This window comes from Pinus tabuliformis, chromosome 6 (assembly GCF_031772625.1).
Source record: "Pinus tabuliformis cultivar Carrire ecotype Pingquan chromosome 6, CPIR1, whole genome shotgun sequence".
NCBI lineage: Eukaryota > Viridiplantae > Streptophyta > Pinopsida > Pinales > Pinaceae > Pinus > Pinus tabuliformis.
The window spans coordinates 836030384-836044059 of NC_142292.1; the positions used below are offsets into that span (position 1 = coordinate 836030384).

Here is a 13676-nt window from a genome sequence, read left to right on the forward strand (position 1 = left end):
CATATGTATTAATTAGGAGGACTTGACTGGGAGTGAGTTCGAGAGGCTATTCCGAAAGAAGTATCTATCAGAGAGATACTTTGATGACAGGGAAAAAGAATTATATGATCTGAAGATGGGATCCATGACAGATAAGGAGTACACTAGCAGATTCTTAGAGTTGTTGAGGTAAGAGCCTTACCTCAAGGAGGAGAAGGCCAAGATTCAGATATTCATTAGTGGATTACCGATAGAATTCAAAGACAGGATCGATTTCAATGAGCCTAGATCATTGGAGGAGACCATCACAAAGCTAAAGCATTGATATGAATAATCAAAGTGAAAAGTTGAGACTAAACTGGACTGGAAAGGTAATGCTAAGAACAAAGGAAAATGGGAAAAGAAGCGAGCAAGACCTCAGGGTATAGGCAATAAAGAGAATGCAATGCCATATAAGAAGTTCAAAACATCTAACAGAGGACTGGGACTTCGATCTGAGGAGCAGAATAAGGAGCCTGTGTAGTGTTGGACTTGTGGAGGAGAGCATCAGGGTGGTAGACCGCAGATCTACAGTGCTCAGGAAGAACAGAAAGTGGGATATGTTTGGAAGAGTATTCCCAAGATGTATGCAACACTTGACAATAGACAGGGATACCATCAAGCATCTATCATTGAGATGGACGGAAAGCTTTTTGATCAAGTTGTTTCTATTTTGATTGACAATGAATCTAACTATAGTTATGTTAATCTTGACCTGGTGGATAAGTGTGGTTTGAATAAAGAAGTGCATACAGATTCTTGGTTAGTGCAGTTGGCTAAAGGTTCCAAGAAGCGATTTCATCACTAGGTAAGAGCTTGTACATTTGATTTGAATGGTATGCCTACCTCAGCACATTTGAATGCATTACCGTTGGAATCATACAATATGGTGTTGGGCATGGATTGGTTTTACCTTCATAGAACCAAGGTGGATTTTTATGACAAATTCATTGAGTGCTTGGATCATAATGGGGAACAAAGAGCCTTGCGGGGTAAGAAGAAAGAAACATCATTTAGAATGGTGACAGCTATGCAGACTAAGTGTAGTCACAGGAAAGGATGTGTGTTATTTGCAGTGCACATTTATAGTGACAAAGGTAAGGAAGTTTAGGATGCAGATGTTTTGAATAGTTACCCAATTCTATAGCAGTTTTAGGATGTATTTCCTACAGATATTTCAGAGTTTGCACCTCGCAGGGAAGTAGACTTTTATATTGAGTTGGTGCCAGGGGCAGCTCTGACATCAAAGGCACCTTACAAGATGAGTACACCTGAGTTGGTAGAGTTGAAGTTGCAGTTGAAGGAAATGCTTAACAAGGGGTACATTAGGCCAAGTGTATCACCATGGGGCGCACCAGTATTGTTTGTGAAGAAGAAGGATGGTACTCTCAGGCTATGCATTGATTACAGACAGTTAAACAAAGTGACCATCAAGAACAGGTATTCGTTACCGAGGATTGATGACTTTTTCGATCAGTTGAAGGGAGCAGCAGTGTTCTCAAAGATTGATCTAAGATCTGGATATCATCATGTACGCATTAAAGAAGAGGACATCTACAAGATAACTTTCCAGACCAGGTATGGGCATTATGAGTTTGTTGTAGTTCCATTTGGTTTAACTAATGCTCCATCTACCTTTATGTGCTTGATGAATAGTGTGTTGCGTCCATACTTGGACAAGTTTGTTATTGTGTTCATTGATGATATATTGGTATATTCAAAAAATGAAGAAGAGCATGTCGAGCATTTAGCAGCAGTGTTGAGACTGAGGTACACTACTGAGGTAAGTGCAGTTTATTTCAGACTGCGGTACACTACTTGGGACATGTAGTTTCCAAGGATGGCATAGAAATGGACCCAGAAAAGGTAAAAGCTATCATGGAATGGGAAGCTCCTAGAAATGTATATGAGGTGAAATCCTTCATGTGATTAGCAGGTTATTACAAGAGGTTCATCAGGAACTTCTCATAGATTTCTTATCCTATTACATCATTGCAGAGGAAAAGTAAGAAGTTTGAATGGACGGAGGAGTGTGAGATCAATTTTGAGCAGCTCAAGCAGTTGTTGAAACATGCACCAATGTTAAAGATTGCAGATCTGAACAAAGAGTTTGTAGTATGTACAAATGTTTGCAAGAGAGGACTTGGTGGAGTCCTTATGCAAGATGGACAAGTGGTATGCTATGAGTCACAGAAACTGAATGAGCACAAGCAGAACTACCTGAAACATGATCTTAAGTTGGCAACGATCACACATGCATTGAAGGTGTGGAGGCATTATCTTCTAGGCAGGAGGTTTGTATTGATGAGTGATCACAGTGGGTTGTGTTATCTATTTAACCAACCGAATTTGAATGGCAGGTAGGCTCGGTGGTTGGCCACGATCAGTGAGTTTGATTTTGAGATCAATTATATCAAAGGTAAAGAGAACAGGGTGGAAGATGCTCTTAGTAGGAGGATATAGGTAAATCACATAGCAGCTATGAGCTCCTATGGGACAGGTTTACAGGATAGGATCTTGCAAGCAGGTCAGCGAGATGTCAAGTATATGGAGAATGTGCACAGGTTGCAGCAAAGTTCAAGCAGTGTTACAGGTACATGTACAGGTACATGTGGTGGTACAGGTATGGGTACATGTACATGTACAAGTAGTGGTATAGGTACAGGTACATATGCAAGTGCATAGGATGTGGACTATCATCTCACGGCAGATGGATTGGTTAGATTTAGGGACAGGATATATGTGTCAGATAGTAGTGAGCTCAAGAAGGTGATATTGAGGGAGTTTCATGCGAAACCATATTCAGGTCACCCAGGTTATCAGAAGATGCTGACAATAGTGAAGAAATTCTATTATTGGTTGAATTTGAAGAGAGACGTAGCAGAGTTTGTGGCTAGGTGCTTGGATAGTTATTAGATGAAGGAAGATTGTAAGCATCCAAGTGGACTGCTACAGCCGATTTCAATTCCAGAGTGGAAATGGGAGGTCATTTCCATGGACTATATCACACGTTTTCTGAGGACAGTGAGACAGCATGATTCCATCATGGTAGTGGTGGACAGGTCAACAAAGGTAGCACACTTCATTCTAGTGAAGTCTACATTCTCAGCGAGTGATGTAGCACACGTCTTCATTAGGTATGTGGTCAGGTTACATGGAGTTTCAAATAAACTTGTGTTTGACAGGGATGCGAAGTTCACTTCCAAGTTTTTGAAGGAGTTATTTGTAGGTTTGGGCACAGAGTTGGTCTTCAGTACAACTTATCATCCGCAGATAGATGGACAAATAGAGAGAGTCAATAGCATATTAGAGGATATGTTGAGGATGTATGTGATGCATCAGCAGCGGAAGTGGGAAGAGCACCTTCCACTGGTAGAGTTTGCTTACAATAATGGGTTCTAAGAGTCACATAGGATGAGTTTGTTTGAGGCATTGTATAGGCGGAATTGCAATACTCCCATCAGTTGGAGTGATCCAGTTAATAGGGTGTTTATTGGACCAGACATGTCAGCAAACATGGAGCGGGAAATGCAAGTAATCAAGAAGAATTTGAAAGGAGCACAAGATAGGCAAAGGATATATGCAGATTGGAAAAGGTTGTTCAGGGAGTTCCATGTTGGGGAATAGGTGTACTTGTGCATCAAACCGAAGAAGAGCTCCTTGCGGATTGGATCATGTGCCAAGTTGTCAACCCGGTTTTGTGGACCTTTCAGGATTATTAAAAGGATTGGCTCAATAGCCTATCGACTTGCACTACCTCCGACAGTAAAATTCCATGATGTTTTCCATGTGTCATTGCTTAAAAAGTATATTGAAAATGTTGATCATGTGATTGACTGGTCTGTATTACAAGTGGAGCGAGAAGGAGAATTCCAACCAGTACTGCAGAGCATTTTGCAGAGAAAGGTGTTCATGCTCCGAAACCGAGAAATTGAATAGGTTAAAGTGCAATGGAAGCACTTTGGGCCCGATGAAGCTACATGGGAGATGGTGAATCAGATGCGGGCTATGTAGCCTTCCTTATTCGCTAGTTGAGCGAATGTTTTGGTATATATTTTTGGTACATGTTTTGGTGATTTTTGGTATATGTACATATGTATATGGATGTAAATACCGCCATAAGCTATGTTATAAATCTCCAATAAGCGGTATGGGTGTCATGTCATTATGATGTTATATTTGTTATGTTGTCATGATTGGTTTGCTTCTCAGCAGGATGATCATTGTAAATACTGCAGCAAGCTAAGTTATAAAGCTCGATGGGGCAAGTTTTTCTTACAGCAGCCTTGTTGGTTGTAGGTATTGTTGAACACCGAGGACGGTGTTCCCCCAAGGAGGAGGGTTCTGTAACATCCATGGTCAAAAATCCATGTAATAAAAGTTTAAAAAAGGCAAAATAATAACCATGGTCACGAGACACGTATTCCAAGCTAAATGTTTGGCAAAATCATAGTGATGGGGATCATTGGTGGTTAATTAGTGGCTAAGGAAATGGTAAAGGCATTAGAAAGGAAAATTGGCATTTTTGTACATTTATTTATGAAAAATTTTGCAAAAGACAAATGTTTGGACCCGGATGGCTGGACAATGGATATTTTCCTCCATTTCTTTGACTTGATGGGAATGGACCTCTTGAATATGGTCGAAGAAACAAGGATTTCTGGTTCCATAAACTCCACATTTATTACTCTTATTCTGAAGGTTACTGTCGCATCTTCCTTCTAAGATTTCAGGCATATTTCACTATGTAACATTTCTTATAAACTCATCTCTAAGATTATAGCAGAGTGAATAAAGATTTCTCTCTCGACATATATTTCTCGAGAACAATTTGGCTTCATGCATAATCGTTTGATTCATGATGCAGTGGGCACAGCACAGGAAATTATACATTCCATCCACATAAAAAAATGGAGGCTTTGGTTATAAAGGTGGACTTGAAGAAAGCATACGACTGTGTAGATTGGTCGTTCCTGTGCCTTATTCTGATGAAGATTGGTCTAGTGGTTCATAATGTTGAATGGATTATGGCTTTTGTTACATCAGTACATTTTGTTGTTCTAATTAATGGATATCCATCTAGCTTTTTCAAAGCAAAAAGAGGTTTGAGGCAAGGGTGTTCACTATCGCCATTACTCTTTATTTTGGGCATGGATGGTCTGAGTCAAAAAATTAATGTGGCTCGATCCTCGAACCTCTTCTGCGGCATCTGTTTGGGAAACAATATTGATATAGCTCAATTTTTTTGTTGTCTACATCCTAACTTTTGGGATGGTTTCCATACAACAATGGAGGACACTGCATTATATTATAAATAGATTTGGCGAGGCCTCTAGGTTGATGCTAAATGAAGATAAGTCTTTACTCTTGTACTCATATGGAGATCAGGAGGATATTAATAGTATACCTGATATTTTTAGTGTACGCACTAAGCCTTTATGTGAAGGATTCACATACCTCGGCTTTCATCTCAAGCCGAATAATTATAAGCTTGCAGACTGGCAATGGCTTTTAGGAAAAAAATCCATAAACTCAATAGTTGGTCCCATAGATGGCCTACTCTTGGAGGAAGATACATCCTCACACATGAAGTCCTTCAACATATCTCGGCGTATTGGGCACATCTTTACATTCTACCCTCGGCCATTATTACAAATATCAGAAGTATTATGGCACACTTCATTTGGGTGGGATCGGGTGTGAAGAACAAATACCACCTTATAAAATGGGAAAAGATCAGTATTCAGAAGAATATGGTCGAGGGGAGTTTTGGATGTGAAAATTTTTAGATTGGCACTGTTAATCAAATCTTTATGGCACGCGCTATTCCGAGGGTATCTGGTGGGATATTATTGAAATAAAGTATCTACAAAATAAGAGAGTCGTTGACTGGATTATAGAAGGATACAATGGGGAAGAAATTGGTTCTTACATTTGGACTAGCTTCAACAAGGTTAAAGGTTGGTTTATCCGAAGGATTATTTGGTCATTTGGCAAAGGTAACCACATTAATATTGGCATTGATAAAATATTGGGCATTGACGGTGACAATTCCCTCACGGAGGACATCATAGTTAGATTATAGTCCAGAGGTTTCATTTTCCTAGAATAGGGCATACTTTGATGGAGAGGCATGTTTCCTATTTGGGGAAAAGTCAAGGATAGTGGTTTGGTCGGACACAGTGTAAAAGCATGGAATGGCTACATACATGAACTACAAAGGATGGGTCTTTGCAGATTGGAGGAGCGAGATTACATCACCTAGGTAGGGAAGTTTCAATGTAACACGGTGGAAGTGGCGGACACCTACAGGTACATTATGTGCACATACTTCTCTCTTACTAATCCTTGTTGGTTCTATCAGATTTGGAAACTGAACACCCTTTTAAGATTATTCTCTACTCCTCGCTCGGTTGGCACAACAAAACACTGACCCGAGAGAATCTCCCAAAAAGGGGTGTACATGGGCCTGCTAGATGCCCACTATGTCAAGATTGAATTGAGACAAGTTTACATCATTTTTTGGAGGACCCCATGGCTATACAGGTATGGAGAATGATTCTACAACATCTTAACATCCATTTTAGAACTTTCCTTTCCATTGAACAATGTCTATGTTGGTGGATCGAGCGTGGGGGGGAATCAGCCCACTCCACTGTTCAATTTCTGGGAGATATGGCGTGCTAGAAATGGTTACATATTTGAAGGCTACCCAATTGACATTCACAAAATTTCCTTCAATATTGGGATGTGGATGGATACTCAGATGTCTGCATACACAAGGATAAAGATTTATCGCTTTGGTTCATCCCTCCTATCATACAATATCCTGCTGGTTATTTTGAAGGAGCGGCACAAAGAGGTATTTGTGGTTGTGGTGTTTGGCTCAGGATAAATCACAGGTTACGTTACAAGATATCATGGAATGGGGGATCAGGTATTAACATGCGAGAGGAGATTTTGGTGCTTTGGGGGCTTCTATGGTTTTCTAGGAAATTGTCGATGGACTCTATTTATGTATATAGACCCTCATTGATGGGGTCTCCGCGAATACAATTTTTTCACCTGCTAATCTTAGCAGTTGGATCTCCCACATCAACATCCTCAAGCAATCCTTTAATCACATTACCTTTCTTCACATTTTCAGGGAGTCAAATTCTGTTGCTGATTCACTGTCTAAGAAGGGTCTTTCAGATGATACAGGTTATATGCATTTTGTGTATCCGGAGGAAAATACAATCAGGGATGAAGTCTCGATTCTACTCCCTTAGTTTTAGACAAAATGTTCTTATTTCTTGATGTAATATTGAAAACTTTTGGTATAGTTTTGTTAATAAGATTAATAAGCACACGGGTAGCATATGAGAGCCTCTTTCTATGTCTTTGATCATAAGTCCTTTTTAGGACAGGATTTACTTACCCTCTAGTTGATCGTGGAGTCTATTTTTGTATGTAAATATTACAAAGTAATCTGGAAAATGTACTGATAAATTATATAAACCAGTTGTTTTTCATCTGGAAAAAAAATAGTAAATCGAAGAATAATAAATCACATCAATGAGGCCAGAATTTTACACATTTTTAACAATTAAACTGGAGGTTACAGAAAGAAATGTTTTATTATATAATTTCCCATGATTAATGATAAATAATAGTTCATTTACTTTGAATGGTCTTTTCAATGTCTATTTAGATATCATCATGGTAATTTGATTTCAATCCATGTAAATTTTTATAATATGGTGCAGTATAATATGCTAATGTTTGCAGAGTTATCCATAGATGGAATAATATGCAAAACTTCGTATATTATAAAATTCCAAATAAAATATTTATAAATATTTTATTTTAAAAATAAGAATATAAAATTCCAAATAAAATATTTATAAATATTTTATTTTAAAAATAATTCTCAAGTCTGGGAAAGCTCAATTAGCAATTCCCGTGTTATGAAGTGTTGAAGGTTCAAATCCTCCCGATTAACCATGTCTGTACAGACATTACTTAGACACTACTCATCAATTTCTCTAATTACCATGAAAAAAGAGAAAAAGAATAAATAGAATAATGATAATAAAATAATAGAAGAGCATGATCATTTGCCAAATAATCATTGTTTCCACAGCGAGCTCAAGTAAACGTTACACCATAGGACTACTAAAATGATATAACATATATTAAACCAAAAAATAACAAACCATAGCTCTGAGATAAGAAGGCAAAATTTTAATCTTAATATTATTAGGAATTGAATATTGAACAGAAAGGTTATATGAACGAAATGTCTTATAGCTCTGAGGCAAGAAAGCAAAATTTTGATCTTAACATTATTAACAGTTGAAAATAGAACGAAATGTATTATTACATAATTTCTCCTCACTGGTGATAAGTTCCGTGCATTCCATGCATGCGTATGTTGTACCGACATGCTTAACAGTTGAGAGGATGAATTATGAAAACAATGTACAAACTCTGATTGCTCTTTGCCTTCTTGAGCCTCTGAGTCATAAAAACAATTTGGCTTCAAACAGCAGAATCGTTATATTCAAGAAATGAGTAAAGTTCTACTAATCGGTACTCTGAATGCTATCATTACAATCTGGGAAGGGTTCAATTTTTAAACACATTCATTACAGTACAAGAAAATTTAAATTTTACCGGATTCAGAGAAAATTCAATTTGACAAGAGTTCAGAGAAAGCCCTCTGAATGGCCGATACAATGCAATTCGGAATTTGAGAAGAATGACTTTAGTCCAGCACTCATTCTCTTTTGTCCTCTGCAATATCTTCTCCAAGACTGAAAACATCTGTGTGCACTCATTCTCTTTTGTCCTCTGCAATATCTTCTCCAAGACTGAAAACATCTGTGTTGACAGTATGCCTTTCTTTCATATCTTGTTTGCTTGAATCGTCCATTGTTGACTTTGCACTAATGCTCGTTAAGGCAATGACCTCTTCTCCATCAAATTCGTCTCCAATCTCCTCAGAGAAGGCATACCTGTAAAAGGCCATACAACGGGCAAACACAAACATTTCAATATAATCAGTGTTCAAGAAGGAACTCACGCAAACTTATCTATACTGAGCCGTGAGCTCCAGGGTAAAATTCAGGACACCAAAAAACTAACAAGTACGCAAAATAATTTTTGAATATCTTCCAGACTTGTAGCATAGCCAAAAGATCCCTGCTTCCATTTTAGAGTTATGTTACTTACATTATAGTATATGTACAGACAGATGCCCAGTGGGAAAAATATGTTTCGGAACTTACCGGGTAGCATTCTGCGATGGTGCCCACAATAAACAAATTATACAAAGCAGTATGAATGAAAGTGAGTTCCAGAAAGCTGTAATAATCCAAGCAGTTCGCCAATCCTCACCAAAGGGATCTGCTACCCTGAAATACACCTGCAAAAACAGAAATAAGAATATGTCATATGACTAGTTATCGTATCTGTTGAGGAAGACAACCTCAATTGTTTGTACTATAGAAGCACAACAGGAAACCAACTTCACAATTAACCAATCCTGGTAGCACAGGTCAAATGTCTACCTCATAGCAAATCAAAGCAAAAGAGAGGACCACAGCTACTGCTAAGGAGTTTGTAAACCTTCTATAAAGATTCAGCTTGGCAAAGCTTCTCCGTGCCTGAAACAGCATAGAAGTTGCGAAAGATGCATTAGCTAAAAGCCATGCCAAACTTCAAATAATTAAACGAAAGAAAGTAGAAATACAAAACCCTTATGACATCACAAAGGCAGGTTAATGATATCTGTCATTCCCACACATCTGGAGGATGTAGGAATTCTAGTTCCTGATGCAGGTCAAAAATTGAAAGTCAGCTAATATCATTTTTATCAGATTTTCAGAAGAGAGGGCTAGACATAGTTGAAGCCATCCATTTACTGGTTGAGAGTGACAGATCAATCAACAAACATTCCCAAACAAATTTGACTGATGTCCTCATCTAATGTAGATCTCTGAAGGTTTAAGCGGACTTTGAAGTTATGGACCTTGAGAATGCTCTGTCCATGGAGGATATGAAAGGATCCATCAACCTTAAGAACAATAAATATTAAGTTTATGGGTGTTATAAATTGGTCCCTTAGCTACATCATCATATGCATTGGAGACAACCTAGCATGCAATACAGCTGACATGAATTCAAATGGTAGATTTGTTAGGCATCTTGCACACTGGAACACCTCAAGTGAGCAGAGAAAGCATGCCTACCAAGTTTATATATATATATATATGTGGAAAAAGTCAACCTCGGCAATAAATTGGCAAGGGTCCGGAAATTGAAAAAGTCATTAAAGTCGAGAAGTTTTTGAAAAACTCAGCAAAATTAAAAAAAATATAAAAATATTCATTTTTTTTAAATTAGCTTCTAAAGTATCCACAACATCAAATAAATGCATTTCCACATAAATATGAAAATAAAGCTAATATATAATATGTATAAGAAGTCTAGTGCTACATCACATATCAAAATAGTGAATCAAGTCCTGAATCTTGAGTCCTGACTCAGTCTCAACTCTCAAGAGTCAAAATATCAACAAAAAATATAATAAATGTATATCATGATTCATCATCATGAGTCATCTACATGTCATAAAGTAACAAGTCACTGAGATCCTCTACCCCTTTTACAGGTATAGGGAATGGCTTTGCCTTTTCCTTTAGAGGAAGAAGGCCCTGCCCCTGGGGCTACACAAATGGACTCGGCCGTCCTCTAGAAGCAAAAAAAGGAGGTGGCCTCTGTCCTCTGTTGATGCCCTCCATTTACTGGTTGAGAGTGACAGATCAATCAACAAACATTCCAAAACAAATTTGACTGATGTCCTCATCTAATGTAGATCTCTGAAGGTTTAAGCGGACTTTGAAGTTATGGACCTTGAGGATGCTCTGTCCATGGAGGATATGAAAGGATCCATCAACCTTAAGAACAACAAATATTAAGTTTATGGGTGTTATAAATTGGTCCCTTAGCTACATCATCATATGCATTGGAGACAACCTAGCATGCAACACAGCTGACATGAATTCAAATGGTAGATTTGTTAGGCATCTTGCACACTGGAACACCTCAAGTGAGCAGAGAAAGCATGCCTACCAAGTTTATATATATATATATATATATATATATATGTGGAAAAAGTCAACCTCGGGAATAAATTGGCAAGGGTCTGGAAATTGAAAAAGTCATTAAAGTCGAGAAGTTTTTGAAAAACTCAGCAAAATTAAAAAAATATAAAAATATTCATTTTTTTTAAATTAGCTTCTAAAGTATCCACAACATCAAATAAATGCATTTCCACATAAATATGAAAATGAAGCTAATATATAATATGTATAAGAAGTCTAGTGCTACATCACATATCAAAATAGTGAATCAAATCCTGAACATTGAGTCCTGACTCAGTCTCAACTCTCAAAAGTCAAAATGTCAACAAAAAATATAATAAATGTATATCATGATTCATCATCATGAGTCATCCACATGTCATAAAGTAACAAGTCACTGAGATCCTCTACCCCTTTTACAGGTATAGGGAATGGCTTTGCCTTTTCCTTTAGAGGAAGAAGGCCCTGCCCCTGGGGCTACACAAATGGACTCGGTCATCCTCTAGAAGCAGAAAAGGAGGTGGCCTCTGTCCTCTGTTGATGCCCATCTTAGATGGTGTCACCTCCTCCTCCTCATCCCCCTGAGAGAGAAATTAGAATACATCCCTGGCAGTAGCAAATCGGCACCCTGAGTCTCTCACGTTGAGCAGTGGACAAATCTTCAAATCCACACCACAAAACTAGTAAATCTCTTCCTCTTGGGCAATGGCAAACACCTCCGCTCTCCACAGGGACGAATGGCAGAAAGAAGAGTGAAAAATGAGTGAAATTTTCGGCGCTTTCCCTCACTTATGCACAGCCTAGACGGGCTTCACGATTTTTTCACTCGACTCTCGATTAAATCACGACTTTTTCAAGAAAATCCCGATTTTTTCATTTTTCAAAAGTAGCCAAAAAAGTCAACCGATAAAAATCGAACTTCGTCGATTTTATCGCGACTTTTCCAAAATGATATATATATATATATATATATATATATATATATATATATATATATATATATATATTCCTTGATAATCCTTTTATATATATAATAAGAATTTTTAAATGCCCCCTTTTTACAACAACAACAAAAACTTTATTAAATCCCCTTAAGCTATATTAAAAGTTTCACCACTTTCGAAAACCCTTTTAAAATAACTCAACTTAATAATTAATTTAATAGTGATTCAACTTGGCCCTTTTTTTCTCTTTTGTGATATTTGTACTTTAATAAAAAATACTTCAACAATGTCTCACAAATTTAAAAAAATTATTCACTTATTTGAAATACTAAAAATTATCATTTTAATATAAGTAGTCAAATATAAAAAGTCAAACAATGTGGTCACAACTTTTCTCAAAACCCTATTTATACAATCCTATTACCCACCAAAAGTGGGCAACCCCTAGGAGAAACTATTCTCATATTCATCTCTTCCAACTGGCAGCCAATAGCCCCTGCCATCAAGTAGTCGATGTGATGTGTCATTTATATCTCTGCCACTTGCAGCGGTCATATGTTTCCTCGCCCATTTGTTAAGAGCACATGTTGGAAGGTGGCCATCCAACCCAAAAGGTATTTTATTCATTTTGCATTCAGGTGTTTGTGCTTGTTTGTATTTGAGCATTTGGCATGGATTATGGGGTAACCTGGAAGAAGGGTGGGCTTCAACCATAGTCTTGTTCTGTCACCTTAAATGGGGGGTTAATTTTCAACCTTACTACAGTGAGCCCTGTTAGAAAATTGGAAAGGAAGAAAGATTTTCTTATGTTGATAATTACTTGTGATATTATTATGTTCTTATTATTTTCTTTATGTTCTTCCTCTATCTTCTTTTCATCAAGCAATGATCAAAGCAAAAACATGAAGATCATGGACACCAAATGTAGGCACTCAGCCAGTTCTAAAACCCCTTTATAGGGGAAAACCCAATCAGAACTCTTCCTTTAGTAGATTCAAATTGAGATAGACCAAGAACCTAGACCAAAAGACCTTCCTCCTCCACCAAGTAAAGCTCTTCCTTCTAATAGATGATCTCTTCCAAAGTTACCAAGTGTCAGCTTCTCAAATGTAGCTTCAACCCAGAATTTCGACCCCCAACTTTAGAACTTCGACCCAGCTTTAGGACTGCAATTTCGATCAAGAAACTTCAGTAGCTCCAGCCTAGCAGGTTCACAGCTTTGAGCTTGATGCAACTTCACGGCTTTGATGCAATTTCCCAGCTTCAATGCAGCTTCAGAATTCCGTTGCACATAAGAGAGAGAGAGAGAGAGACCCAAAAACTTCGATTCCAACTTTCCTTCTTGAACTTCACACTTTTTTTGCTCCCAACTACTGCAATTTGAACTTGTGTGGGATGTGCTTCCAAATGAGTCTAGTTTCTCCAATATATAGTGAGCTTGTGAGGTCGAATGCCCTTGTTGAGGCCGACTTGGTGGAGGAGGCTTAATTAACATATTTTACAATAAAATAAATTTATTTCTTGACAAATAAAGCCCAAGAAGGTTCTTTTACATTATGACATGGACAATGACGCTTGACATAAG

At 37.7% G+C, this 13676-nt stretch overlaps 1 protein-coding gene across 2 annotated transcripts in view; it reads right to left on the reverse strand.

Annotated features, from left to right (window-relative positions):
* Positions 1–8322: 8322 nt before the first annotated feature.
* Positions 8323–13676, reverse strand: part of LOC149261461 (uncharacterized) — a 58360-nt gene continuing 53006 nt past the window's right edge. For both annotated transcript variants that reach the window (XM_089422293.1, XM_089422291.1), the window contains exons 3-5: positions 9573–9668; positions 9291–9427; positions 8323–9017 (exon numbers count right to left, since the gene is read on the reverse strand). In XM_089422293.1, the coding sequence (XP_089278419.1) occupies positions 8837–9017; positions 9291–9427; positions 9573–9668 (414 nt within the window). In that variant the 3' untranslated portion in view covers positions 8323–8836. The remainder of the gene's footprint in view (positions 9018–9290; positions 9428–9572; positions 9669–13676) is intronic.